General features: G+C 48.5%; 1 protein-coding gene across 1 annotated transcript in view; it reads left to right on the top strand.

Moving 5' to 3' along the window:
• Positions 1-2,228: 2,228 nt before the first annotated feature.
• Positions 2,229-27,937, top strand: part of LOC142188965 (TATA box-binding protein-associated factor RNA polymerase I subunit C-like) — a 33,398-nt gene continuing 7,689 nt past the window's right edge. Inside the window, exons 1-12 of the mRNA XM_075262075.1 lie at positions 2,229-2,311; positions 7,962-8,099; positions 17,446-17,539; positions 17,774-17,883; positions 19,516-19,611; positions 19,738-19,808; positions 22,956-23,194; positions 23,541-23,660; positions 25,241-25,358; positions 27,134-27,205; positions 27,301-27,436; positions 27,510-27,638. Coding sequence (XP_075118176.1) covers positions 7,965-8,099; positions 17,446-17,539; positions 17,774-17,883; positions 19,516-19,611; positions 19,738-19,808; positions 22,956-23,194; positions 23,541-23,660; positions 25,241-25,358; positions 27,134-27,205; positions 27,301-27,436; positions 27,510-27,638 — 1,320 coding nt within the window. The 5' untranslated portion in view covers positions 2,229-2,311; positions 7,962-7,964. The remainder of the gene's footprint in view (positions 2,312-7,961; positions 8,100-17,445; positions 17,540-17,773; positions 17,884-19,515; positions 19,612-19,737; positions 19,809-22,955; positions 23,195-23,540; positions 23,661-25,240; positions 25,359-27,133; positions 27,206-27,300; positions 27,437-27,509; positions 27,639-27,937) is intronic.

Raw genomic sequence — 27,937 nt, 5'->3', positions numbered from 1 at the left:
GGACACTATATACAATCTGCTCCTCTATAACCTGTAGATAGGACACTATATACAATCTGCCCCTCTATACCCTGTAGATAGGACACTATATACAATCTGCCCCTCTATAACCTGTAGATAGGACACTATATACAATCTGCTCCTCTATAACCTGTAGATAGGACACTATATACAATCTGCTCCTCTATAACCTGTAGATAGGACACTATATACAATCTGCTCCTCTATAACCTGTAGATAGGACACTATATACAATCTGCTCTATAACCTGTAGATAGGACACTATATACAATCTGCCCCTCTATACCCTGTAGATAGGACACTATATACAATCTGCTCTATAACCTGTAGATAGGACACTATATACAATCTGCACCTATATAACCTGTAGATAGGACACTATATACAATCTGCACCTCTATAACCTGTAGATAGGACACTATATACAATCTGCCCCTCTATAACCTGTAGATAGGACACTATATACAATCTGCTCCTCTATAACCTGTAGATAGGACACTATATACAATCTGCTCCTCTATAACCTGTAGATAGGACACTATATACAATCTGCTCCTCTATAACCTGTAGATAGGACACTATATACAATCTGCTCCTCTATAACCTGTAGATAGGACACTATATACAATCTGCTCCTCTATACCCTGTAGATAGGACACTATATACAATCTGCCCCTCTATAACCTGTAGATAGGACACTATATACAATCTGCCCCTCTATAACCTGTAGATAGGACACTATATACAATCTGCTCCTCTATAACCTGTAGATAGGACACTATATACAATCTCCTCTATAACCTGTAGATAGGACACTATATACAATCTGCTCCTGTATAACCTGTAGATAGGACACTATATACAATCTGCCCCTGTATAACCTGTAGATAGGACACTATATACAATCTGCCCCTCTATAACCTGTAGATAGGACACTATATACAATCTGCTCCTCTATAACCTGTAGATAGGACACTATATACAATCTCCTCTATAACCTGTAGATAGGACACTATATACACTCTGCCCCTTTATAACCTGTAGATAGGACACTATATACCATCTGCCCCTCTATAACCTGTAGATAGGACACTATATACAATCTGCTCCTCTATAACCTGTAGATAGGACACTATATACAATCTGCACCTCTATAACCTGTAGATAGGACACTATATACAATCTGCTCCTCTATACCCTGTAGATAGGACACTATATACAATCTGCCCCTCTATAACCTGTAGATAGGACACTATATACAATCTGCTCCTCTATAACCTGTAGATAGGACACTATATACAATCTGCTCCTCTATAACCTGTAGATAGGACACTATATACAATCTGCTCCTCTATACCCTGTAGATAGGACACTATATACAATCTGCCCCTCTATAACCTGTAGATAGGACACTATATACAATCTGCTCCTCTATAACCTGTAGATAGGACACTATATACTATCTGCTCCTCTATAACCTGTAGATAGGACACTATATACAATCTGCTCCTCTATAACCTGTAGATAGGACACTATATACAATCTGCTCTATAACCTGTAGATAGGACACTATATACAATCTGCTCCTCTATACCCTGTAGATAGGACACTATATACAATCTGCCCCTCTATAACCTGTAGATAGGACACTATATACAATCTGCTCCTCTATAACCTGTAGATAGGACACTATATACAATCTGCACCTATATAACCTGTAGATAGGACACTATATACAATCTGCTGTATAACCTGTAGATAGGACACTATATACAATCTGCTCTATAACCTGTAGATAGGACACTATATACAATCTGCTCTATAACCTGTAGATAGGACACTATATACAATCTGCTCCTCTATAACCTGTAGATGGGACAGTATATACAATCTGCTCCTCTATAACCTGTAGATAGGACACTATATACAATCTGCCCCTCTATAACCTGTAGATGGGACAGTATATGTATAGTGATATAGAGATTAGATTGTCAGCTCCTGGGGTCAGTAATACTCAGGGCACTGTCGGATATAATGGCGCTCTCTGTATCAGCAGTAATGATGACGTCACGGTTTTAGTCAGCTATAAATCTCCCAGTGTGGGGCCGGGTAGGGGGCGTGGCTTTCGCCATTTTACCACTCCCTCTTTTTGTATTGTGGCGCTTCGGTGTGACGCTACCGGAAAAGGCGGGGCCTCTATAAGGAGGGGCGGAGTTTCCAGTGTCACGGTTTCTTTGCTGTGTATTGAAGTAGTGGAAGCCGGTCACGTGTTAGTGGTGTGGGAGACGCGGTGAGTACTGAGGGGTTTACATGGGACTGCTGGGAAGAGAGACAGACGGAGGCGCGCACCTGAGACTGCTGGGGGAAGAGAGAGAGGCGCGCACCTGAGACTGCTGGGGGAAGAGAGAGAGGCGCGCACCTGAGACTGCTGGGGGAAGAGAGAGAGGCGCGCACCTGAGACTGCTGGGGGAAGAGAGAGAGGCGCGCACCTGAGACTGCTGGGGGAAGAGAGAGAGGCGCGCACCTGAGACTGCTGGGGGAAGGGAGAGAGGCGCGCACCTGAGACTGCTGGGGGAAGAGAGAGAGGCGCGCACCTGAGACTGCTGGGGGAAGGGAGAGAGGCGCGCACCTGAGACTGCTGGGGGAAGGGAGAGAGGCGCGCACCTGAGACTGCTGGGGGAAGGGAGAGAGGCGCGCACCTGAGACTGCTGGGGGAAGGGAGAGAGGCGCGCACCTGAGACTGCTGGGGGAAGGGAGAGAGGCGCGCACCTGAGACTGCTGGGGGAAGGGAGAGAGGCGCGCACCTGAGACTGCTGGGGGAAGGGAGAGAGGCGCGCACCTGAGACTGCTGGGGGAAGGGAGAGAGGCGCGCACCTGAGACTGCTGGGGGAAGGGAGAGAGGCGCGCACCTGAGACTGCTGGGGGAAGGGAGAGAGGCGCGCACCTGAGACTGCTGGGGGAAGGGAGAGAGGCGCGCACCTGAGACTGCTGGGGGAAGGGAGAGAGGCGCGCACCTGAGACTGCTGGGGGAAGGGAGAGAGGCGCGCACCTGAGACTGCTGGGGGAAGGGAGAGAGGCGCGCACCTGAGACTGCTGGGGGAAGGGAGAGAGGCGCGCACCTGAGACTGCTGGGGGAAGGGAGAGAGGCGCGCACCTGAGACTGCTGGGGGAAGGGAGAGAGGCGCGCACCTGAGACTGCTGGGGGAAGGGAGAGAGGCGCGCACCTGAGACTGCTGGGGGAAGGGAGAGAGGCGCGCACCTGAGACTGCTGGGGGAAGGGAGAGAGGCGCGCACCTGAGACTGCTGGGGGAAGGGAGAGAGGCGCGCACCTGAGACTGCTGGGGGAAGGGAGAGAGGCGCGCACCTGAGACTGCTGGGGGAAGGGAGAGAGGCGCGCACCTGAGACTGCTGGGGGAAGGGAGAGAGGCGCGCACCTGAGACTGCTGGGGGAAGGGAGAGAGGCGCGCACCTGAGACTGCTGGGGGAAGGGAGAGAGGCGCGCACCTGAGACTGCTGGGGGAAGGGAGAGAGGCGCGCACCTGAGACTGCTGGGGGAAGGGAGAGAGGCGCGCACCTGAGACTGCTGGGGGAAGGGAGAGAGGCGCGCACCTGAGACTGCTGGGGGAAGGGAGAGAGGCGCGCACCTGAGACTGCTGGGGGAAGGGAGAGAGGCGCGCACCTGAGACTGCTGGGGGAAGGGAGAGAGGCGCGCACCTGAGACTGCTGGGGGAAGGGAGAGAGGCGCGCACCTGAGACTGCTGGGGGAAGGGAGAGAGGCGCGCACCTGAGACTGCTGGGGGAAGGGAGAGAGGCGCGCACCTGAGACTGCTGGGGGAAGGGAGAGAGGCGCGCACCTGAGACTGCTGGGGGAAGGGAGAGAGGCGCGCACCTGAGACTGCTGGGGGAAGGGAGAGAGGCGCGCACCTGAGACTGCTGGGGGAAGGGAGAGAGGCGCGCACCTGAGACTGCTGGGGGAAGGGAGAGAGGCGCGCACCTGAGACTGCTGGGGGAAGGGAGAGAGGCGCGCACCTGAGACTGCTGGGGGAAGGGAGAGAGGCGCGCACCTGAGACTGCTGGGGGAAGGGAGAGAGGCGCGCACCTGAGACTGCTGGGGGAAGGGAGAGAGGCGCGCACCTGAGACTGCTGGGGGAAGGGAGAGAGGCGCGCACCTGAGACTGCTGGGGGAAGGGAGAGAGGCGCGCACCTGAGACTGCTGGGGGAAGGGAGAGAGGCGCGCACCTGAGACTGCTGGGGGAAGGGAGAGAGGAGCGCACCTGAGACTGCTGGGGGAAGGGAGAGAGGAGCGCACCTGAGACTGCTGGGGGAAGGGAGAGAGGCGCGCACCTGAGACTGCTGGGGGAAGGGAGAGAGGCGCGCACCTGAGACTGCTGGGGGAAGGGGCTGGGGTGGATGCCGCACCAATCGTTTATCACATGCTCTTACACATGCGCGTTGAGCTCGTCACATGTTCTGTATGTTCGCCATGCTTATACAAGGTGTTACTGGGCGAGTAATTATTGGGGAACTCATAAAATTTGCAGATGATATGAAGATAGGAGGAATAGCCAACACTAGAGAGGAGAGAGAGTGTATTCAAAAGGACTTAGACACACTGGAACAATGGGCGGAGGCCAACAAAATGGGATTTAACAGGGACAAATGCAAAGTTCTACATCTGGGTAACAGAAATGTAAAAAACATATATAGTATGGGAGGAATAGAACTAAGTGATAGCATAGGGGAAAAGGACTTGGGCATAATAGTAGATCACAAATTCAACATGAGCCAACAGTGCGGTGCTGCTGCAAAAAAGGCGAATAAAATTCTGGGATGTATTAAGACAAGCATTGAATCTAGATGAAGAGAGGTCATTATTCCGCTGTCCTCTTCCCTGGTCAGACCACACCTGGAATACTGTGTACAGTTCTGGGCGCCTCAATTCAAGAAAGACATCGATATATTGGAGCAAGTCCAGAGAAGAGCAACCAAAATGGTGGAAGGTCTGCAAACCATGTCCTATGAGGAGCGGCTAAAAGAACTGGGATTGTTTAGTTTGCAGAAGAGAAGGCTGAGGGGAGATTTAATAGCAGTCTACAAATATCTGAAAGGTAGTCACAGTGCAGAGGGATCTCCCCTATTCTCATTAGCACAAGGAAGTACAAGAAGCAATGGGATGAAACGAAAGGGAAAGAGATACAGATTAGACATTAGGAAAAACTTTCTGACAGTGAGGGGAGTGAGAGAGTGGAATAGGCTGCCACGGGAGGTGGTGGGCGCTCCATCAATGGAAATCTTCAAGCGGAATCTGGATAAACATATAGCTGGGATGATTTAGGAAAACCTGCACTCGCAGGGGGTTGGACCCGATGGCCCTTGAGGTCCCTTCCAACTCTACCAAAAAGAAAAAAAAAAAAAGAGTTATTGACGTCACATTGTGGCCTTTATGCTCATTTGTCGCTACAACATCTTTTGACCTATGACCCTAACCATTTTTTAGTTTTTTTTCGCATGTCTTAAGCATTGTATGTATTTGACTATATCTATATGTGTGTGTGCGGTATAACAGATGGTTTGGGGTATAACCGTCCGTGGAGTCTCATCTTCCTCTTCGTTGGTGACTGCTATATGGGGAGGTGGGGGTGGGGCAGGTGTATTGGGATAAATATAACAGTCCGTGGAGTCTCATCTTCCTCTTAGTTGGTGACTGCTATATGGGGAGGGTGGGGTGGGTGTATTGGGATAAATATAACAGTCCATGGAGTCTCATCTTCCTCTTAGTTGGTGACTGCTATATGGGGAGGTGGGGGTGGGGCGGGTGTATTGGGATAAATATAACAGTCCGTGGAGTCTCATCTTCCTCTTAGTTGGTGACTGCTATATGGGGAGGTGGGGTGGGGCGGGTGTATTGGGATAAATATAACAGTCCGTGGAGTCTCATCTTCCTCTTGTTTGGTGACAGCTGGACACGTATTGGGCAGCGATCTCCACAGTGGCCTCTTCTTCTCCCAGTAGGATGTAGAGTTTCCTCTTCTCCCAGTCTGGGATGTGGGCAGAGAGTCTTTGGTAGTAGACGGCCCTCACAGCTGAGTATTTGGTGCAGTGTAGCAGGAAGTGGGTCTGGTCTTCTAGGGCCCCCTGGTCACAGTGCTGGCACAGTCTCTTCTCCCGTGGCTTGTACGTCTGCCTGTATCGCCCCGTCTCTATCTCTAGGTTGTGGGCGCTCAGTCTGTACCGGCTCAGGGTCTGTCTGTGCTTGGGGTGGCGTATTCTCTCCAGGTAGGTGGCCATGGTGTAGTCCCTTTGTAGGGATTGGTACACATTGGTGAGTTTCTTGGAGTTATTTATTTCGTTTCTCCATTCTTCAATGTACCGCTCTCTGTTTGCCTCTGTGGTCGCCTTTATTTCCACCTTGGTTATCATCTGTTGGTGTTTTTGGTTTGGTGGTTGGCTGCTGTTTGGTTGGGGGGTGTCTGGTTTGCTCAGGTGGCTTAGCCATGCTTGGTGGTGGTAGGAGTCGCTCCCCTGGATGTGTGCCTGGAAAGCTAGCGCCCTCTTCTGTATGGTGAGCCATAGGGGGAGTCTGCCTAGCTCTGCCCTGCAGGCTATGTTGGTGGTGTTGCGATGGACATGGAGCAGGTATTTGCAGAACTCCAGGTGGAAGTTCTCTGTTGGGCTGGAATCCCACTTTGACTGGTCTGGGTAGGTGGCTGGGCCCCAAACCTCACTGCCATAGAGAAGGATCGGGGAGATGACAGCGTCAAATATCTTCATCCAGACCCTCACCGGTGGTTTGAGGTGGTACAGTTGTCTTCTGATGGCGTAGAAGGTTCTGCAGGCTTTTGCTTTCAGGGTTTCTATTGCTGCTTTGAAGCTTCCTGATTGGCTGAGCTCCAGCCCCAGGTAGGTGTAGCTGTTGGTTTTCTCCAGTGTGGAGCCGTTCAGTGTGAATTGTGAGGTGGTGGAGGCTTTATTGTGGCCCTTCTTCTGAAATACCATGACTTTGGTCTTCTTCTGGTTGATGGGTAAGGCCCATGTGGTGCTGAATTTTTCCAGCACTGACAGGCTTTCTTGGAGGTCTTTCTTGGTGGGGGCCAGGAGTAGGAGGTCGTCCGCGTATAGCAGGAACTTCACCTCCCGGTCGTTCAGGGTGAGGCCTGGGGTTGGTGAGGCCTCCAGGGCTGTAGCCAGTTCATTGATATAGATGTTGAAGAGCGTTGGGCTCAGGCTCCAGCCTTGTCTGACCCCTCGGGCCTGTTGGAAGTATGCGGTCCTTTTCCCATTCACCTTCACACTGCACTGGTTTCCGGTGTAGGAGCGCTTGATGACGTCATACGTTCTTCCTCCTATTCCACTCTCTAGGAGTTTTAGGAGTAGGCCTGGGTGCCATTCTCTCCATTAAACAAATGGTCTGCCATGTAAATAATGAAGAGATGAAGGCCCTCTCCCGAGTGCTGCAGCCCCTTCAAACAACTGATCAGCGGGGATCCCACTAAGCTCTTATTAATGCCCTGTCCTGAGGACTGGAGGAACCCTTTAATTTAGACAGTTCTGCAGTAGTTTTTGCCATTAGGGGTAATTACGTTTTTTAGTCAGTGACTAATAGGTTTGTGATAAGTTGCTGGGACCAGCAGAGACCCCGCAGTATGGCAACCAGCTTTCACCATACATGTAGGACTGATGTCGGCAAGTGAAAGGAAAAGGTGGTGTTTGAGGGGCCCCAAGGAAGATGTCGAGTGTGCAGTGTGTGTGATGGACCCTGAAGGAATGTTAGGGAACAGTGTGTGATAGGCTCCGGGGAATATTGGGGGGGGGGGGGGGCGTGGCATGTTACAGATCCATGGTTGGTGATGAAGGAGCAGTGTGTGCTGAGCCATGGGGTTGATGTTGGGGAGCGACGTATTCTGGCCTCCAGTTCTCACCTCTTCTCTTTGTCCTCTCAGTGGATGGAGCTCCCTCATTCGCGGTTTCCGGGGTACTTCCTTGAGGGCTCCACTAATCGAGAGACCCCAGTTGTTGCTTCAGTCCTGGGATGGGGCAACCATGGCAGAGTTGTAGAGAGCATCAGAGACCCCGATAAGGTGAGTGCTTTATTATATGTATAGGGTGTCCGCCCCTTTTCTTTTGTAATTTTTACAGGACTGGTCATGTGGTACATGAGATCCTAGTGATAGTATCCTCCAGCAGCGTGCAACCCTTATAGTCTATGGGTGTTGCATAATTTTTTTGCATTAAAGTTCACCTTCACTTATAAACAAGACTTCATACATGACTAGTGCAGGTGTATATGACACTGTGTAATAGATGTCTTCTCTTTTCCTCCTATTATGCTCTTATCTGACGGCTTCTTTACATTATGTTATATTACATTATATCTGTCTTCAGCCTTACATATAGAGCTCTATGGGGAGGAAAGGGGGGAGGAAGAGTCTTCTGCTGGCTGGTTCATTGATTTATTGCCTCATTCTGTGCACTCCGAGCCTCCTATCTACAACATAGCAGAGCAAAAAAAATGTCAGGTAACATCAGAGCCAAGTGGAATTCTAGTAGCAAGCCAAAAGTCAATACAGAGCGGTCCCGCTCAAACGAAGTAGCACCATAGAGCAAGCACCAGGATGAGGAAGTGGATGGCTTAAATATCCCTCCTCAGCTGCTAGTTGAAGAGGTCTAAAAGATTTCGTCAAATATAGGAAATATCGGGGGACACTGGGGGGATTGTGTCTAAGTTGTAAAATACTTTTGGTAGAAGGGGTGAGAGATCACAGTTGAAATAGGGAAAGTTATTGGATTTAAGACTAAAATAATACAATGTGACTAGGAAATAACAAGTAATACTGGGGAGGATATAACTAGTAATACTGGGTGAGATATAACTAGTAATACTGGGTGGGATATAACTAGTAATACGGGGTGGGATATAACTAGTAATACTGGGTGGGATATAACTAGTAATACTGGGTTGGATATAACTAGTAATACTGGGTGGGATATAACTAGTAATACTGGGTTGGATATAACTAGTAATACGGGGTGGGATATAACTAGTAATACTGGGTGGGATATAACTAGTAATACTGGGTGGGATATAACTAGTAATACTGGGTGGGATATAACTAGTAATACTGGGTGGGATATAACTAGTAATACTGGGTGGGATATAACTAGTAATACTGGGTGGGATATAACTAGTAATACTGGGTGGGATATAACTAGTAATACGGGGTCGGCTTCTGTTCCTATTCAGTCACTTTCCCTTGTAGTTTCCTATGCCCTGACATTGTATTTCTCGCTCCTCCTCCTCTGTTTCCTCCATTAGCGGCAGATCTGAGCGCTCTCTGTAATCTTCTCCCTCCATTCTCGGCTCGGCGGTATTACTTATTATTATTATCATATCTTTGTTATATTCGGCTCTGATGAAGGTCTAATATAAACCGAAAACCGTCTCCCCCTTATTATTGGATTGTAGATTTCTGTAATAAGTTTCCAATTTCTTTGCACAACTACACTACACCAAGTTATTAGGAGCAGCAGGGGTGGTGCTACAATGTCACAGACCAGGTCGGAGTCAGTCACACGTCTGCTCTGTATTCCCGGGTCAAACACATCACCACGCCCTGTTTTTGTGAATGTGTATATAATTTTGTTAAAAACTGTTCATTTTGGAATATTTGGGTTGAATCCGGTTCTTTCCGAACTGCTTTGCACATCTTTACTGTCCAAGTCCCATTACATTATACAGGGCTGAGAAATATTCACCGAGCCGCAACCATATCTTCTCACCTTCCATGTACAAAGCTGAAGGAACCTCAGGGGTAACGAGGGGTCATTACTAATTTATCTGCTATGAAATGAGCGGCACAGATTATAGGAAGGAACAAAGGCCTACTAAGGGTCACCGTAACCGTTACGTAACAATACCATTTATTTATAGAGCCCCATTAATCCCATGGTGCTGTACAATATTATATTAATCCCATGGTGCTGTACATTATTATATTAATCCCATGGTGCTCTGTACATTATTATATTAATCCCATGGTGCTCTGTACATTATTATATTAATCCCATGGTGCTCTGTACATTATTATATTAATCCCATGGTGCTCTGTACATTATTATATTAATCCCATGGTGCTCTGTACATTATTATATTAATCCCATGGTGCTCTGTACATTATTATATTAATCCCATGGTGCTCTGTACATTATTATATTACTCCCATGGTGCTCTGTACATTATTATATTAATCCCATGGTGCTGTACATTATTATATTAATCTCATGGGGCTCTGTACATTATTATATTAATCTCATGGTGCTCTGTACATTATTATATTAATCCCATGGTGCTCTGTACATTATTATATTATTCCCATGGTGCTCTGTACATTATTATATTATTCCCATGGTGCTCTGTACATTATTATATTAATCCTATGGTGCTCTGTACATTATATTAATCCCATGGTGCTCTGTACATTATTATATTAATCCCATGGTGCTCTGTACATTATTATATTAATCCCATGGTGCGCTGTACATTATTATATTAATCCCATGGTGCTCTGTACATTATTATATTAATCCCATGGTGCGCTGTACATTATTATATTATTCCCATGGTGCTCTGTACATTATTATATTAATCCTATGGTGCTCTGTACATTATATTAATCCCATGGTGCTCTGTACATTATTATATTAATCCCATGGTGCGCTGTACATTATTATATTAATCCCATGGTGCGCTGTACATTATTATATTAATCCCATGGTGCTCTGTACATTATTATATTAATCCCATGGTGCTCTGTACATTATATTAATCCCATGGTGCTCTGTACATTGTTATATTAATCCCATGGAGGGGACAGATTGTGGATGAGGTCAGAGATATATGGAGAGGACAGGTGTGGGCAGAGATATATGGAGAGGACAGGTGTGGGCAGAGATATATGGAGAGGACAGGTGTGGGCAGAGATATATGGAGAGGACAGGTGTGGGCAGAGATATATGGAGAGGACAGGTGAGGATGATGTCAGAGATATATGGAGGGAACAGGTGTGGATGGGGTCAGAGATATATGGGGGGACAGGTGTGGATGAGGTCAGAGATATATGGAGGGGACAGGTGAGGATGAGGTCAGAGATATATGGAGGGGACAGGTGAGGATGATGTCAGAGATATATGGAGGGGACAGGTGAGGATGATGTCAGAGATATATGGAGAGGACAGGTGAGGATGAGGTCAGATATATATGAAGGGGACAGGTGAGGATGAGGTCAGAGATATATGGAGGGAACAGGTGTGGATGGGGACAGAGATATATGGAGGGGACAGGTGAGGATGGGGTCAGAGATATATGGAGGGGACAGGTGAGGATGAGGTCAGAGATATATGGAGGGGACAGGTGAGGATGAGGTCAGAGATATATGGAGGGGACAGGTGTGGTCAGAGATATATGGAGGGGACAAGTGTGGTCAGAGATATATGGAGAGGACAGGTGAGGATGAGGTCAGAGATATATGAAGGGGACAGGTGAGGATGACGTCAGAGATATATGGAGGGAACAGGTGTGGATGGGGTCAGAGATATATGGAGGGGACAGGTGAGGATGAGGTCAGAGATATATGGAGGGGACAGGTGAGGATGAGGTCAGAGATATATGGAGAGGACAGGTGAGGATGAGGTCAGAGATATATGGAGGGGACAGGTGTGGTCAGAGATATATGGAGGGGACAGGTGAGGATGAGGTCAGAGATATATGGAGGGGACAGGTGAGGATGAGGTCAGAGATATATGGAGGGGGCAGGTGAGGATGAGGTCAGAGATATATGGAGGGGACAGGTGTGGTCAGAGATATATGGAGGGGACAGGTGTGGTCAGAGATATATGGAGGGGACAGGTGTGGTCAGAGATATATGGAGGGGACAGGTGAGGATGGGGTCAGAGATATATGGAGGGGACAGGTGAGGATGAGGTCAGAGATATATGGAGGGGATAGGTGAGGATGAGGTCAGAGATATATGGAGGGGGCAGGTGAGGATGAGGTCAGAGATATATGGAGGGGACAGGTGTGGTCAGAGATATATGGAGGGGACAGGTGAGGATGAGGTCAGAGATACATGGAGAGGACAGGTGAGGATGAGGTCAGAGCTATATGGAGGTGAGAGGTGAGGTCAGAGATATATGGAGGGGACAGGTGAGGATGAGGTCAGAGATATATGGAGAGGACAGGTGAGGATGAGGTCAGAGATATATGGAGGTGACAGGTGAGGATGTGGTCAGAGATATATGGAGGGAACAGGTGTGGATGAGGTCAGAGATATATGGAGGGGACAGGTGAGGATGAGGTCAGAGATATATGGAGGGGACAGGTGAGGATGAGGTCAGAGATATATGGAGGGGACAGGTGAGGATGAGGTCAGAGATATATGGAGGGGACAGGTGAGGATGAGGTCAGAGATATATGGAGAGGACAGGTGAGGATGAGGTCAGAGATATATGTAGGGGACAGGTGTGGTCAGAGATATATGTAGGGGACAGGTGAGGATGAGGTCAGAGATATATGTAGGGGACAAGTGTAGTCAGAGATATATGGAGGGGACAGGTGTGGTCAGAGATATATGGAGGGGACAGGTGAGGATGGGGTCAGAGATATATGGAGGGGACAGGTGAGGATGAGGTCAGAGATATATGGAGGGGATAGGTGAGGATGAGGTCAGAGATATATGGAGGGGGCAGGTGAGGATGAGGTCAGAGATATATGGAGGGGATAGGTGAGGATGAGGTCAGAGATATATGGAGGGGGCAGGTGAGGATGAGGTCAGAGATATATGGAGGGGACAGGTGTGGTCAGAGATATGGAGGGGACAGGTGAGGATGAGGTCAGAGATATATGGAGGTGAGAGGTGAGGTCAGAGATATATGGAGGGGACAGGTGAGGATGAGGTCAGAGATATATGGAGGGGACAGGTGAGGATGAGGTCAGAGATATATGGAGGGGACAGGTGAGGATGAGGTCAGAGATATATGGAGGGGACAGGTGAGGATGAGGTCAGAGATATATGGAGGGGACAGGTGTGGTCAGAGATATATGGAGGGGACAGGTGAGGATGAGGTCAGAGATACATGGAGAGGACAGGTGAGGATGAGGTCAGAGATATATGGAGAGGACAGGTGAGGTCAGAGATATATGGAGGGGACAAGTGAGGATGAGGTCTGAGATATATGGAGGGGACAGGTGAGGATGAGGTCAGAGATACAGTTAGGGCCAGAAATATTTGGACAGTGACACAATTTTCGCGATTTGGGCTCTGCATGCCACCACATTGGTTTTGAAATGAAACCTCTACAACAGAATTCCAGTGCAGATTGTAACGTTTAATTTGAAGGGTTGAACAAAAATATCTGATAGATAATGTAGGAATTGTACACATTTCTTTACAAACACTCCACATTTTAGGAGCTCAAAAGTAATTGGACAAATAAACATAAACCAAACAAAATATTTTTATTTTCAATATTTTGTTGTGAATCCTTTGGAGGCAATCACTGCCTTAAGTCTGGAACCCATGGACATCACCAAACGCTGGGTTTCCTCCTTCTTAATGCTTTGCCAGGCCTTTACAGCCGCAGCCTTCAGGTCTTGCTTGTTTGTGGGTCTTTCCGCCTTAAGTCTGGATTTGAGCAAGTGAAATGCATGCTCAATTGGGTTAAGATCTGGTGAGTGACTTGGCCATTGCAGAATGTTCCACTTTTTTGCACTCATGAACTCCTGGGTAGCTTTGGCTGTATGCTTGGGGTCATTGTCCATCTGTACTATGAAGCGCCGTCCGGTCAACTTGGCAGCATTTGGCTGAATCTGGGCTGAAAGTATATCCCGGTACACTTCAGAATTCATCCGGCTACTCTTGTCTGCTGTTATGTCATCAATAAACACAAGTGACCCAGTGCCGCCATTGAAAGCCATGCATGCCCATGCCATCACGTTGCCTCCACCATGTGTTACAGAGGATGTGGTGTGCCTTGGATCATGTGCCGTTCCCTTTCTTCTCCAAACTTTTTTCTTCCCATCATTCTGGTACAGGTTGATCTTTGTCTCATCTGTCCATAGAATTCTTTTCCAGAACTGAGCTGGCTTCTGGAGGTGTTTTTCAGCAAATGTAACTCTGGCCTGTCTATTTTTGGAATTGATGAATGGTTTGCATCTAGATGTGAACCCTTTGTATTTACTTTCATGGAGTCTTCTCTTTACTGTTGACTTAGAGACAGATACACCTACTTCACTGAGAGTGTTCTGGACTTCAGTTGATGTTGTGAACGGGTTCTTCTTGACCAAAGAAAGTATGCGGCGATCATCCACCACTGTTGTCATCCGTGGACACCCAGGCCTTTTTGAGTTCCCAAGCTCACCAGTCAATTCCTTTTTTCTTAGAATGTACCCAACTGTTGATTTTGCTACTCCAAGCATGTCTGCGATCTCTCTGATGGATTTTTTCTTTTTTTTTCAGCCTCAGGATGTTCTGCTTCACCTCAATTGAGAGTTCCTTTGACCGCATGTTGTCTGATCACAGCAACAGCTTCCAAATGCAAAACCACACACCTGGAATCAACCCCAGACCTTTTAACTACTTCATTGATTACAGGTTTACGAGGGAGACGCCTTCAGAGTTAATTGCAGCCCTTAGAGTCCATTGTCCAATTACTTTTGGTCCCTTGAAAAATAGGAGGCTATGCATTACAGAGCTATGATTCCTAAACCCTTTCTCCGATTTGGATGTGGAAACTCTCATATTGCAGCTGGGAGTGTGCACTTTCAGCCCATATTATATATATATAATTGTATTTCTGAACATGTTTTAGTAAACAGCTAAAATAACAAAACTTGTGTCACTGTCCAAATATTTCTGGCCCTAACTGTATATGGAGGGGACAGGTGAGGATGAGGTCAGAGATATATGGAGGGGACAGGTGTGGCTGAGGTCAGAGATATATGGAGGGGACAGGTGAGGTCAGACATATATGGAGAGGACAGGTGAGGATGAGGTCAGAGATATATGGAGGGGACAGGTGAGGATGAGGTCAGAGATATATGGAGGGGACAGGTGAGGATGAGGTCAGAGATATATGGAGGGGACAGGTGAGGATGAGGTCAGAGATATATGGAGGGGACAGGTGAGGATGAGGTCAGAGATATATGGAGGGGACAGGTGAGGATGAGGTCAGAGATATATGGAGGGGACAGGTGAGGATGAGGTCAGAGATATATGGAGAGGACCGGTGAGGATGAGGTCAGAGATATATGGAGAGGACAGGTGAGGATGAGGTCAGAGATATATGGAGGTGACAGGTGTGGCTGAGGTCAGAGATATATGGAGAGGACCGGTGAGGAAGAGGTCAGAGATATATGGAGGGGACAGGTGTGGCTGAGGTCAGAGATATATGGAGGGGACAGGTGAGGATGAGGTCAGAGATATATGGAGGGGACAGGTGAGGATGAGGTCAGAGATATATGGAGGGGACAGGTGTGGCTGAGGTCAGAGATATATGGAGGGGACAGGTGAGGATGAGGTCAGAGATATATGGAGGGGACAGGTGAGGATGAGGTCAGAGATATATGGAGGGGACAGGTGAGGATGAGGTCAGAGATATATGGAGGGGACAGGTGAGGATGAGGTCAGAGATATATGGAGGGGACAGGTGAGGATGAGGTCAGAGATATATGAAGGGGACAGGTGAGGATGAGGTCAGAGATATATGGAGGGGACAGGTGTGGCTGAGGTCAGAGATATATGGAGAGGACCGGTGAGGATGAGGTCAGAGATATATGGAGAGGACAGGTGAGGGTGAGGTCAGAGATATATGGAGGGGACAGGTGAGGATGAGGTCAGAGATATATGGAGGGGACAGGTGAGGATGAGGTCAGAGATATATGGAGAGGACTGGTGAGGATGAGGTCAGAGATATATGTTGGTTGACAGGTGAGGATGAGGTCAGAGATATATGGAGAGGACCGGTGAGGATGAGGTCAGAGATATATGGAGAGGACAGGTGAGGTCAGAGATATATGGAGGGGACAGGTGAGGATGAGGTCAGAGATATATGGAGAGGACCGGTGAGGATGAGGTCAGAGATATATGGAGAGGACCGGTGAGGATGAGGTCAGAGATATATGGAGAGGACAGGTGAGGATGAGGTCAGAGATATATGGAGAGGACAGGTGAGGATGAGGTCAGAGATATATGGAGAGGACCGGTGAGGATGAAGTCAGAGATATATGGAGAGGACAGGTGAGGATGGGGTCAGAGATATATGGAGGGGACCGGTGAGGATGGGGTCAGAGATATATGGAGGGGACAGGTGAGGATGTGGTCAGAGATATATGGAGGGGACAGGTGAGGATGAGGTCAGAGATATATGGAGGGGACAGGTGAGGATGAGGTCAGAGATATATGGAGGGGACAGGTGAGGATGAGGTCAGAGATATATGGAGGGGACAGGTGAGGATGAGGTCAGAGATATATGGAGGGGACAGGTGAGGATGAGGTCAGAGATATATGGAGGGGACAGGTGAGGATGAGGTCAGAGATATATGGAGGGGACAGGTGAGGATGAGGTCAGAGATATATGGAGGGGACAGGTGAGGTCAGAGATATATGGAGGGGACCGGTGTGGCTGAGGTCAGAGATATATGGAGGGGACCGGTGTGGCTGAGGTCAGAGATATATGGAGGATGTTTGATGGATGTTCTTGAGTTGGAGGCGGCAGGACGTGTTGAGGGTTTGAACGTGTGTCTTGAAGGATAGGTCAGAGTCCAGAGTTATCCCAAGGCATCGGACCTGTGGGACAGGGGTAAGTTTGGTTCCGTCACCTTTGATAGATGGGTCAGGTAGAGGGGCCATATGAGGTGGGGTGAAGGTGATGACCTCCCTTTTCTCCATGCATTCCATCCATTTACCTTCTGTGTCGCCATCAGACGTTGTCAGTCACTGTCCCATATAGGACTTAGTCTTCTTCCCTATCACTACATCTTTGGAGTGTGGGAGAAAACACAGGGAGAGCCAAGAAACTCCGAGCCACCTGCGGCCCATGTTAGTAAGTTGTGGTCGGAGAGAGAGCAGAGGCCGCTCCATTGACTGCCCCTATATGTGAGTGACGAAGGAGGTGGGAAGGGCCGGACGTCTGGAAGGTTGGTTTGAGTTATTGGGGATGATTTGGGTTTCTGTAGATAGGGAGTGTTAGTCAGTAAGACATTCTCAATGTTCAGTGATCGCCTAAGGGCGCAATAGTTTATTTATCGGAGTCTGATATCATTTTATGGGCTCTGATTATATTTGGCTTTAGAAAGCGACTCGTCGGTGGTGCAATCTGCCAGTTCTCGCCCTGTAAGTGCATTTATCCTTTGTCCCCGTCTTTCTCCTCCAGAATCCTGGCCGGTTCATCCCCTTGTACAGCAGACAGAAGGAGACTTGGATCCCAGCAAAGCCTGTCCCTGCCCCTCTGCTCCCACCCAACGCGGGTAAGACTGGAGAATTGTAATTTAGGATTTCATGTGTCAGGAAACCGTCAGCAGGTAGGGCTTCTGCTATCAGTAACCCAGGCCCTGATTGTTGGTTTAACCTCCCAGTGCTACATAGAAACCATCAGCAAGGAATAAAAGGTGATGAGGGAGATTCAGCAGTGGGGTTCAGGCTATGAGAGGGGAAGCGCCCCCGAATGGGATATTTCTGCTTCTGACTGTTTCCTTTTCTAGATTGCAGATTTGCTCCGGTTACAGAGTCGGATTTGGTTTATAAGAAGACAAAATATGAGCGACACACAAAACCAGATGTGTCTGGGGTGACCCTCGCCTTCAGCAAACAGGTCAGGGGTGTCCTAAAACCTTTCTAGTGAGAATCTGTATCTGACGTCAAGATAAGGGAAACCGAGAAAGTGGGAACACAAACAGCGCGGAACGCGAATAGTCTAATACAGTGCGGGGGGTAATAGTGTAATACAGTGCGGGGGGTAATAGTGTAATACAGTGCGGGGGGGGGGGGGGTAATAGTGTAATACAGTGCGGGGGGTAATAGTGTAATACAGTACGGGGGGGGTAATAGTGTAATACAGTACGGGGGGGTAATAGTGTAATACAGTACGGGGGGGGTAATAGTGTAATACAGTACGGGGGGGGTAATAGTGTAATACAGTACGGGGGGGGTAATAGTGTAATGCAGTACGGGGGGTAATAGTGTAATACAGTATGAGGGGGGTAATAGTGTAATACAGTATGAGGGGGGTAATAGTGTAATACAGTATGAGGGGGGTAATAGTGTAATACAGTATGAGGGGGGTAATAGTCTAATACAGTATGAGGGGGGTAATAGTCTAATACAGTATGAGGGGGGTAATAGTCTAATACAGTATGGAGGTAATAGTGTAATACAGTATGGAGGTAATAGTGTAATACAGTGCGGGGGGGGGTAATAGTGTAATACAGTGCGGGGGGTAATAGTGTAATACAGTACGGGGGGGGGGTAATAGTGTAATACAGTACGGGGGGGTAATAGTGTAATACAGTACGGGGGGGGTAATAGTGTAATACAGTATGGGGGGTAATAGTGTAATACAGTACGGGGGGGGGTAATAGTGTAATACAGTACGGGGGGGTAATAGTGTAATACAGTACGGGGGGGGTAATAGTGTAATACAGTACGGGGGGGGGTAATAGTGTAATGCAGTACGGGGGGTAATAGTGTAATACAGTATGAGGGGGGTAATAGTGTAATACAGTATGAGGGGGGTAATAGTGTAATACAGTATGAGGGGGGTAATAGTGTAATACAGTATGAGGGGGGTAATAGTCTAATACAGTATGAGGGGGGTAATAGTCTAATACAGTATGAGGGGGGTAATAGTCTAATACAGTATGGAGGTAATAGTGTAATACAGTATGGAGGTAATAGTGTAATACAGTGCGGGGGGGGGTAATAGTGTAATACAGTACGGGGGGTAATAGTGTAATGCATTACGGGGGGTAATAGTGTAATACAGTATGGGGGATAATAGTGTAATACAGTACGGGGGGGTAATAGTGTAATACAGTACGGGGGGGTAATAGTGTAATACAGTACGGGGGGTAATAGTGTAATACAGTACGGGGGGTAATAGTGTTATGCAGTACGGGGGGTAATAGTGTAATACAGTATGGGGGGTAATAGTGTAATGCAGTACGGGGGGTAATAGTGTAATGCAGTACGGGGGGTAATAGTGTGATACAGTTTGAGGGGGGTAATAGTGTGATACAGTATGAGGGGGGTAATAGTGTAATGCAGTACGGGGGGGTAATAGTGTAATACAGTACGGGGGTAATAGTCTAATACAGTATGGAGGTAATAGTGTAATACAGTACAGCTGGGGGCTTGAGCACATGGTGTACATGTATAGGGGGGCTGGAACGCGTTTTGTATGTATGTAGTCTAGGTTGGCACTGACTCTTCCTTCTCTATTCCACAGATTGGAAACTTTTGCTGGGATCATAACAGCATTGCTTTCCAGTGTATGGGCCGACTGTTGGAGCCGCACTGCCATCTGGGAGATTCCCTACTAACGGTGACACCTCAAATATTACACATCAGACATAGGAGACACTGCCACATGACACAGAGTGATGGGGGACACTATGACAGTAGCACCCCCATTATTACTTGTATTTCTGAACAGCCTATGTTTTTATAGGGTAACATCCGTGAACACTCCAAGCGGATGACCAGCCTGATGCAGTGTCTGCAGAGCGCACCATACCAAGAGTAAGCCCATCCTGCGGGTCCCCACTACACCCCTCATGTCATTGTTACTATTACTCATTGTATGATCTTCCCAGTGGGTAACCCCTGATCTTTGGGTGGTATTTCTATTTCTATCATGATTTCTCCTACCATCTTGCTTCCGCTGAGTTCTGCTTCCGCTGAGTTCTGCTTCCGCTGAGTTCTGCTTCCGCTGAGTTCTGCTTCCGCTGAGTTCTGCTTCCGCTGAGTTCTGCTTCCGCTGAGTTCTGCTTCCGCTGAGTTCTGCTTCCGCTGAGTTCTGCTTCCGCTGAGTTCTGCTTCCGCTGAGTTCTGCTTCCGCTGAGTTCTGCTTCCGCTGAGTTCTGCTTCCGCTGAGTTCTGCTTCCGCTGAGTTCTGCTTCCGCTGAGTTCTGCTTCCGCTGAGTTCTGCTTCCGCTGAGTTCTTAGTATTTATTCCTCTCCATTACTTGATCTCTTTCCGCACATTGGCGGTTGCTGGTGGACAGTCTGCCACGTTTCGGTTTGGCCCTTGTATCTGCGAGTTCCACGTCCACTGGTCTTTCATTGCTGTATTTCTCATGTATCTGCGCTGTTCACCAGGCCACGAATCACCATCTTCATACACGCCCATCTCCAGACGAGCCTCTGAGGCAAGGGGGTGTGTCCAGTGGTTTGATTGGCCGGGTGCTTATGACATCAGCGTAAGAGGCGTGTCGCTAGTCTGGGCCTGTCCTTTATAAGGGGAAGTGCGCACAGACATCGGCGTCCGCAGTTATCCAAGTATTGGCGCCCACCACCAGGACATCGGGAACAGTTCTATCCACAAGTGCTTGTTATTTTGATTCTCCTGATGAATTTAGAAACGCGTGGAGCGATCGGGCACTAGGAGGTCCCTTATACTTGTAACCAGATTGCCCCCATAATATATGCTTTCTATGTGCGATGCTTCCCAATGTCTTTTTGTTTGTAGGGTATGTTGGTTACTCGGTGTAATTGAGGTGGGGTCTGCTTAGACATCCAGCATTTTCCCCTCCTTTTATTAAGAGCTGTTTGGCTTCTGGCCTTTCCCAATCACTGGCCGAGGGGCCCGATAAATTCTACCCAGTAGAAACCACATACTGGGACTAATATCCTGAGCACCATATGGGACCATTTATTAGGATGCCGATAAACGGGATGTCTGGGCTTCCAAGACTACGGGGCCCTATACAGTCATGCAGACCCTCAAACCACCGAATATTTATGACCTCAGACGACCTAATAATTTATAGAAAAATTCATTATTATTTCCAGGATTAGGTTTTAGTTTCACTTTTCACTTCAGGAATCTCTTCATTCCTCCTCTATCATCATTTTATCAGCTTCTCTTTCTGTTCCCTGTGTCTCCTCCTGTCATCTCATCACTGTCGCCGGTCCATTTATCCTTCTTCTCAGTCCATTCCTGGTGTCTCTTCTCCATTTCTCCTTCTTCTCAGCCAGTCCCTGTTGTCTCTTCTCCATTACTCCTTCTTCTCAGTCCATTCCTGGTGTCTCTTCTCCATTCCTCCTTCTTCTCAGCCAGTCCCTGTTGTCTCTTCTCCATTACTCCTTCTTCTCAGTCCATTCCTGGTGTCTCTTCTCCATTTCTCCTTCTTCTCAGTCAGTTCCTGGTGTCTCTTCTCCATTTCTCCTTCTTCTCAGTCAGTTCCTGGTGTCTCTTCTACATTACTCTTTCTCAGTCAGTTCCTGTGTCTCTTCTTATTTCTCCTTCTTCTCAGTCAGTTCCTGGTGTCTCTTCTCTGTTCCTCCTTCTTCTCAGTCAGTTCCTGGTGTCTCTTCTCCATTCCTCCTTCTTCTCAGCCAGTCCCTGTTGTCTCTTCTCCATTACTCCTTCTTCTCAGTCCATTCCTGGTGTCTCTTCTCCATTACTCCTTCTTCTCAGTCCATTCCTGGTGTCTCTTCTCCATTTCTCCTTCTTCTCAGTCCATTCCTGGTGTCTCTTCTCCATTTCTCCTTCTTCTCAGTCCATTCCTGGTGTCTCTTCTCCATTTCTCCTTCTTCTCAGTCAGTTCCTGGTGTCTCTTCTCCATTACTCCTTCTTCTCAGTCCATTCCTGGTGTCTCTTCTCCATTACTCCTTCTTCTCAGTCCATTCCTGGTGTCTCTTCTCCATTTCTCCTTCTTCTCAGTCAGTTCCTGGTGTCTCTTCTCCATTTCTCCTTCTTCTCAGTCAGTTCCTGGTGTCTCTTCTACATTACTCTTTCTCAGTCAGTTCCTGGTGTCTCTTCTCCATTCCTCCTTCTTCTCAGCCAGTCCCTGTTGTCTCTTCTCCATTACTCCTTCTTCTCAGTCCATTCCTGGTGTCTCTTCTCCATTACTCCTTCTTCTCAGTCCATTCCTGGTGTCTCTTCTCCATTTCTCCTTCTTCTCAGTCCATTCCTGGTGTCTCTTCTCCATTTCTCCTTCTTCTCAGTCCATTCCTGGTGTCTCTTCTCCATTTTTCCTTCTTCTCAGTCAGTTCCTGGTGTCTCTTCTCTGTTCCTCCTTCTCAGTGAGTTCCTGGTGTCTCTTCTCTATTCCTCCTTCTTCTCAGTCAGTTCCTGTTGTCTCTTCTCCATTCCTCCTTCTTCTCACTCAGTTCCTGGTGATTCCCTTCTTTGTTCCTCCTTCTTCTCAGTCAGTTCCTGTTGTCTCTTCTCCATTCCTCCTTCTTCTCAGTCAGTTCCTGGTGTCTTATCCATTCCTCCTTCTTCTCAGTCAGTTCCTGGTGTCTCTTCTCCATTTCTCCTTCTTCTCAGTCAGTTCCTGGTGTCTCTTCTCCATTTCTCCTTCTTCTCAGTCAGTTCCTGGTGTCTCTTCTCTGTTCCTCCTTCTTCTCAGTCAGTTCCTGGTGTCTCTTCTCTGTTCCTCCTTCTTCTCAGTCAGTTCCTGGTGTCTCTTCTCCATTCCTCCTTCTTCTCAGTCAGTTCCTGGTGTCTTATCCATTCCTCCTTCTTCTCAGTCAGTTCCTGGTGTCTTATCTATTCCTCCTTCTTCTCAGTCAGTTCCTGGTGTTTCTCCTTTTCCGCCTAGTCTTGATTTATCTGTATCTTTCTGCCCTTCTCTCCATTGGATCCTTTTTGTCTTAGTGTGTTTTATATTATTTTGGTTTCTAAGAGATATATATATTGTATGTTTTCTCTTGTTGCAGTTGTCCTTTCGCTCACGCCAATTACCTTGTACGTTCCTTCTCTTATTTTACCCGTGATTGGCTTCAGGATGTGCCTCCAGAATTACTGGCAGAGCTAGTGAATGATGGCATGACTGAGGACTGGAAAGCGTTGCAGTTTCAGGCCTCTCTTACAGGGGGTGCTTTAACCTGGATGTCTTACCCTGGGACACCGTGTGGCTGCCTCATCTATCCACGAGGAGCGGCTATGAACAAACTTTGTATCCTGCCCATGCCAATGCAGTGTCCTCTTTATGTATCACCCACATAAATTACCAAATGTTCTTTTTATGTAACCCCCCCACACCCCACCACCATCATGTCTAGCCCACCTCTGGCCTCCGTTTTGAGCGGTCTTTGGTCTCTGTTTTTTTTCTGTTATATTGGGGTTCTATGCCTCCTGTGTAAGGGAGCGAGGTGGGGTGAACTATTTTCTGGTGGGGGGTATTCTATCTACTGTGTGCTTGTAGAGGGCGAGGGATCTTCTGTCTCTACAGGTGGGCGGTATTCACACTTTTGGACCTAGTGTAGATTCTTTCTGGATGTTACTGCCTTAACTTGGCTCAGACTTTCAGCAGGTTCTATTGGATGAGTCTGATGAACTTGGAGTGAAATTACAAGGAGATGCGGCTATTTATGAGCTGAAAGAGCGAATCCAACAAGTGAGCGCAGGACGCTATGACCAGAGTAAGACCCTTCTCTATATAGGCCAGTTGTATCTATTGGTTGGGGGGTGGCTGGATGTGGTGCTGGGGCAGGTGGTGTATACGACCGGTCACTATATAGTATGTATTGGTGGGGAGGGTGGATACGACCGGTCACTATATAGTATGTATTGGTGGGGAGGGTGGATATGACCGGTCACTATATAGTATGTATTGGTGGGGAGGGTGGATACGACCGGTCACTATATAGTATGTATTGGTGGGGAGGGTGGATACGACCGGTCACTATATAGTATGTATTGGTGGGGAGGGTGGATATGACTGGTCACTATATAGTATGTATTGGTGGGGAGGGTGGATATGACCGGTCACTATATAGTATGTATTGGTGGGGAGGGTGGATACGACCGGTCACTATATAGTATGTATTGGTGGGGAGGGTGGATATGACTGGTCACTATATAGTATGTATTGGTGGGGAGGGTGGATATGACAGGTCACTATATAGTATGTATTGGTGAGGAGGGTGGATATGACTGGTCACTATATAGTATGTATTGGTGGGGAGGGTGGATATGACCGGTCACTATATACTATGTATTGGTGGGGAGGGTGAATATGACTGGTCACTATATAGTATGTATTGGTGGGGAGGGTGGATATGACTGGTCACTATATAGTATGTGTTGGTGGGGAGGGTGGATATGACTGGTCACTATATAGTATGTATTGGTGGGGAGGGTGGATATGACCGGTCACTATATAGTATGTATTGGTGGGGAGGGTGGATATGACCGGTCACTATATAGTATGTATTGGTGGGGAGGGTGAATATGACCGGTCACTATATAGTATGTATTGGTGGGGAGGGTGGATATGACTGGTCACTATATAGTATGTATTGGTGGGGAGGGTGGATATGACAGGTCACTATATAGTATGTATTGGTGAGGAGGGTGAATATGACCGGTCACTATATCGTATGTGTTGGTGGGGAGGGTGGATATGACCGGTCACTATATACTATGTGTTGGTGGGGAGGGTGGATATGACCGGTCACTATATACTATGTGTTGGTGGGGAGGGTGGATATGACCGGTCACTATATAGTATGTGTTGGTGAGGAGGGTGAATATGACCGGTCACTATATCGTATGTGTTGGTGGGGAGGGTGGATATGACCGGTCACTATATAGTATGTGTTGGTGGGGAGGGTGGATATGACCGGTCACTATATAGTATGTATTGGTGGGGAGGGTGGATATGACCGGTCACTATATAGTATGTATTGGTGGGGAGGGTGGATATGACCGGTCACTATATAGTATGTATTGGTGGGGAGGGTGGATATGACCGGTCACTATATAGTATGTATTGGTGGGGAGGGTGGATATGACCGGTCACTATATAGTATGTATTGGTGGGGAGGGTGGATATGACCGGTCACTATATAGTATGTATTGGTGGGGAGGGTGGATATGACCGGTCACTATATAGTATGTATTGGTGGGGAGGGTGGATATGACCGGTCACTATATACTATGTATTGGTGGGAGTGACGTGTAAATGACCAGTTGCTCAATCTCACTCCTTTATCTGCAGTGATGGTTGGTGTTCGATCCTCTTTCCACTTGGCCTCTTGGAGTTTCTCAGCTCAAGATCCTCCAAAACTTCTTAGTATTTTGAGTACAAAGAACCCAAGCACCTGCATCAATGCCAGGTAACGTATATTACACTGTGGGGAGGAGGGGGGCACACTCTGCATCAGTGCCAGGTGGGGGACCACACTGCCTCAGTGCCAGGTAACGTATATTACACTGTGGGGAGGAGGGGGGCACACTCTGCATCAGTGCCAGGTGGGGGACCACACTCTGCCTCAGTGCCAGGTAACGTATATTACACTGTGGGGAGGGGGCCACACTCTGCATCAATGCCAGGTAACGTATATTACACTGTGGGGAGGAGGGGGCCACACTCTGCATCAATGCCAGGTAACGTATATTACACTGTGGGGAGGAGGGGGCCACACTCTGCCTCAGTACCAGGTAACGTATATTACACTGTGGGGAGGAGGGGGCCACACTCTCCTTCAGTGCCAGGTAACGTATATTACACTGTGGGGAGGGGGACACACTCTCCTTCAGTGCCAGGTAACGTATATTACACTGTGGGGAGGAGGGGGGCACACTCTGCATCAGTGCCAGGTAACGTATATTACACTGTGGGGAGGAGGGGGGCACACTCTGCATCAATGCCAGGTAACGTATATTACACTGTGGGGAGGAGGGGGGCACACTCTGCATCAGTGCCAGGTAACGTATATTACACTGTGGGGAGGAGGGGGGCACACTCTGCATCAGTGCCAGGTAGGGGACCACACTCTGCATCAGTGCCAGGTAACGTATATTACACTGTGGGGAGGAGGGGGGGCACACTCTGCCTCAGTGCCAGGTAGGGGACCACACTCTGCCTCAGTGCCAAGTAACGTATATTACACTGTGGGGAGGGGGACACACTCTCCTTCAGTGCCAGGTAACGTATATTACACTGTGGGGAGGAGGGGGGCACACTCTGCATCAGTGCCAGGTAACGTATATTACACTGTGGGGAGGAGGGGGCCACACTCTGCATCAGTGCCAGGTAGGGGACCACACTCTGCATCAGTGCCAGGTAACGTATATTACACTGTGGGGAGGAGGGGGGCACACTCTGCATCAGTGCCAGGTAGGGGACCACACTCTGCATCAGTGCCAGGTAACGTATATTACACTGTGGGGAGGAGGGGGGCACACTCTGCCTCAGTGCCAGGTAGGGGACCACACTCTGCCTCAGTGCCAAGTAACGTATATTACACTGTGGGGAGGGGGCCACACTCTGCCTCAGTACCAGGTAGGGGACCACACTCTGCCTCAGTGCCAGGTAACGTATATTACACTGTGGGGAGGGGGCCACACTCTGCATCAATGCCTGGTAACGTATATTACACTGTGGGGAGGAGGGGGCCACACTCTGCATCAATGCCAGGTAACGTATATTACACTGTGGGGAGGAGGGGGCCACACTCTGCCTCAGTACCAGGTAGGGGACCACACTCTGCCTCAGTGCCAGGTAACGTATATTACACTGTGGGGAGGAGGGGGCCGCACTCTGCCTCAGTACCAGGTAGGGGACCACACTCTGCCTCAGTACCAGGTAGGGGACCACACTCTGCCTCAGTACCAGGTAGGGGACCACACTCTGCCTCAGTACCAGGTAGGGGACCACACTCTGCCTCAGTGCCAGGTAACGTATGTTACACCATGGGCAGAGGACGATGCTCTATGTCAGTGCCAGGTAACAATCATGCTATAAGAGGGGGGGGGGGGGGGGGGGGTCTCCAGCTGCTTCATGGCAGTACAGACCCCCCCCCTTCCCCCCCCAGACTGCAGCCTGTGCCACATTCAGTCCCTTGCTGGGTTTGGGCCTTTCATACAGGATTCCTGTTTTGTCTTGCAGTCCACACATTGCAGCGGAGTTCTGTGTGTGCACAGAAGGTGGTAGCCTGTACCTGTGGAGTGTGGAGACTGGGTAAGAAGCGCGGCGCTCCCCTTTATTCTGTCACATCCACTTTGTGTGTTTCTGTGCCTGTGCGATGCATAGATTAACCCTTCTATTTTTGGTAGGTTGCAGCAGGTACGACAGGACTCTGACACCTTGTTTTTCCGTGATGACCCTTACTGGAGGTGGAGCGACTTCACATCACACCCTCGGGTGCTGACCTTTGCTGACCGGACGGGGGTTCAGTTTGCAGATATCAGAGTGAGTGTCGCCATCAGATGTCCAGGCAAAGGACCTATAGGTTGTGCATCACATTAACCCTTTGTCTGCACAGGTTCCCAATTCTCAAGGCCAGGAGCTGTTTCGTATTGGGCAGGAGTCTTCATGTCAGAAAGGAGAACGAGTGATACTGCCTCGCTGTCTGTGGGAGACCAACCCGGCACACTGCCTTGTGAGCACTCAGGTATGGACCCCGTATAATATACCCCTCATACTGCCTGGTGAGCACTCAGGTATGGACCCCGTATAATATACCCAGCGTACTGCCTGGTGAGCACTCAGGTATGGACCCCGTATAATATACCCATCATACTGTCTGATGAGCACGGGGGTACAGACCCCGCAGAGTATACCCAGCATACTGCCTAATGAGCACTGGGGTACAGACCCCGCAGAGTATACCCATCATACTGCCTGGTGAGCACTCAGGTACGGACCCTGCAGAGTATACCCAGCGTACTGCCTGGTGAGCACTCAGGTACA

Source organism: Leptodactylus fuscus, unplaced genomic scaffold (assembly GCF_031893055.1).
Source record: "Leptodactylus fuscus isolate aLepFus1 unplaced genomic scaffold, aLepFus1.hap2 HAP2_SCAFFOLD_88, whole genome shotgun sequence".
Lineage (NCBI taxonomy): Eukaryota > Metazoa > Chordata > Amphibia > Anura > Leptodactylidae > Leptodactylus > Leptodactylus fuscus.
The sequence above is the reverse complement of the archived record's forward strand: the minus strand, read 5'-3'. Positions and strand labels throughout refer to the sequence as shown.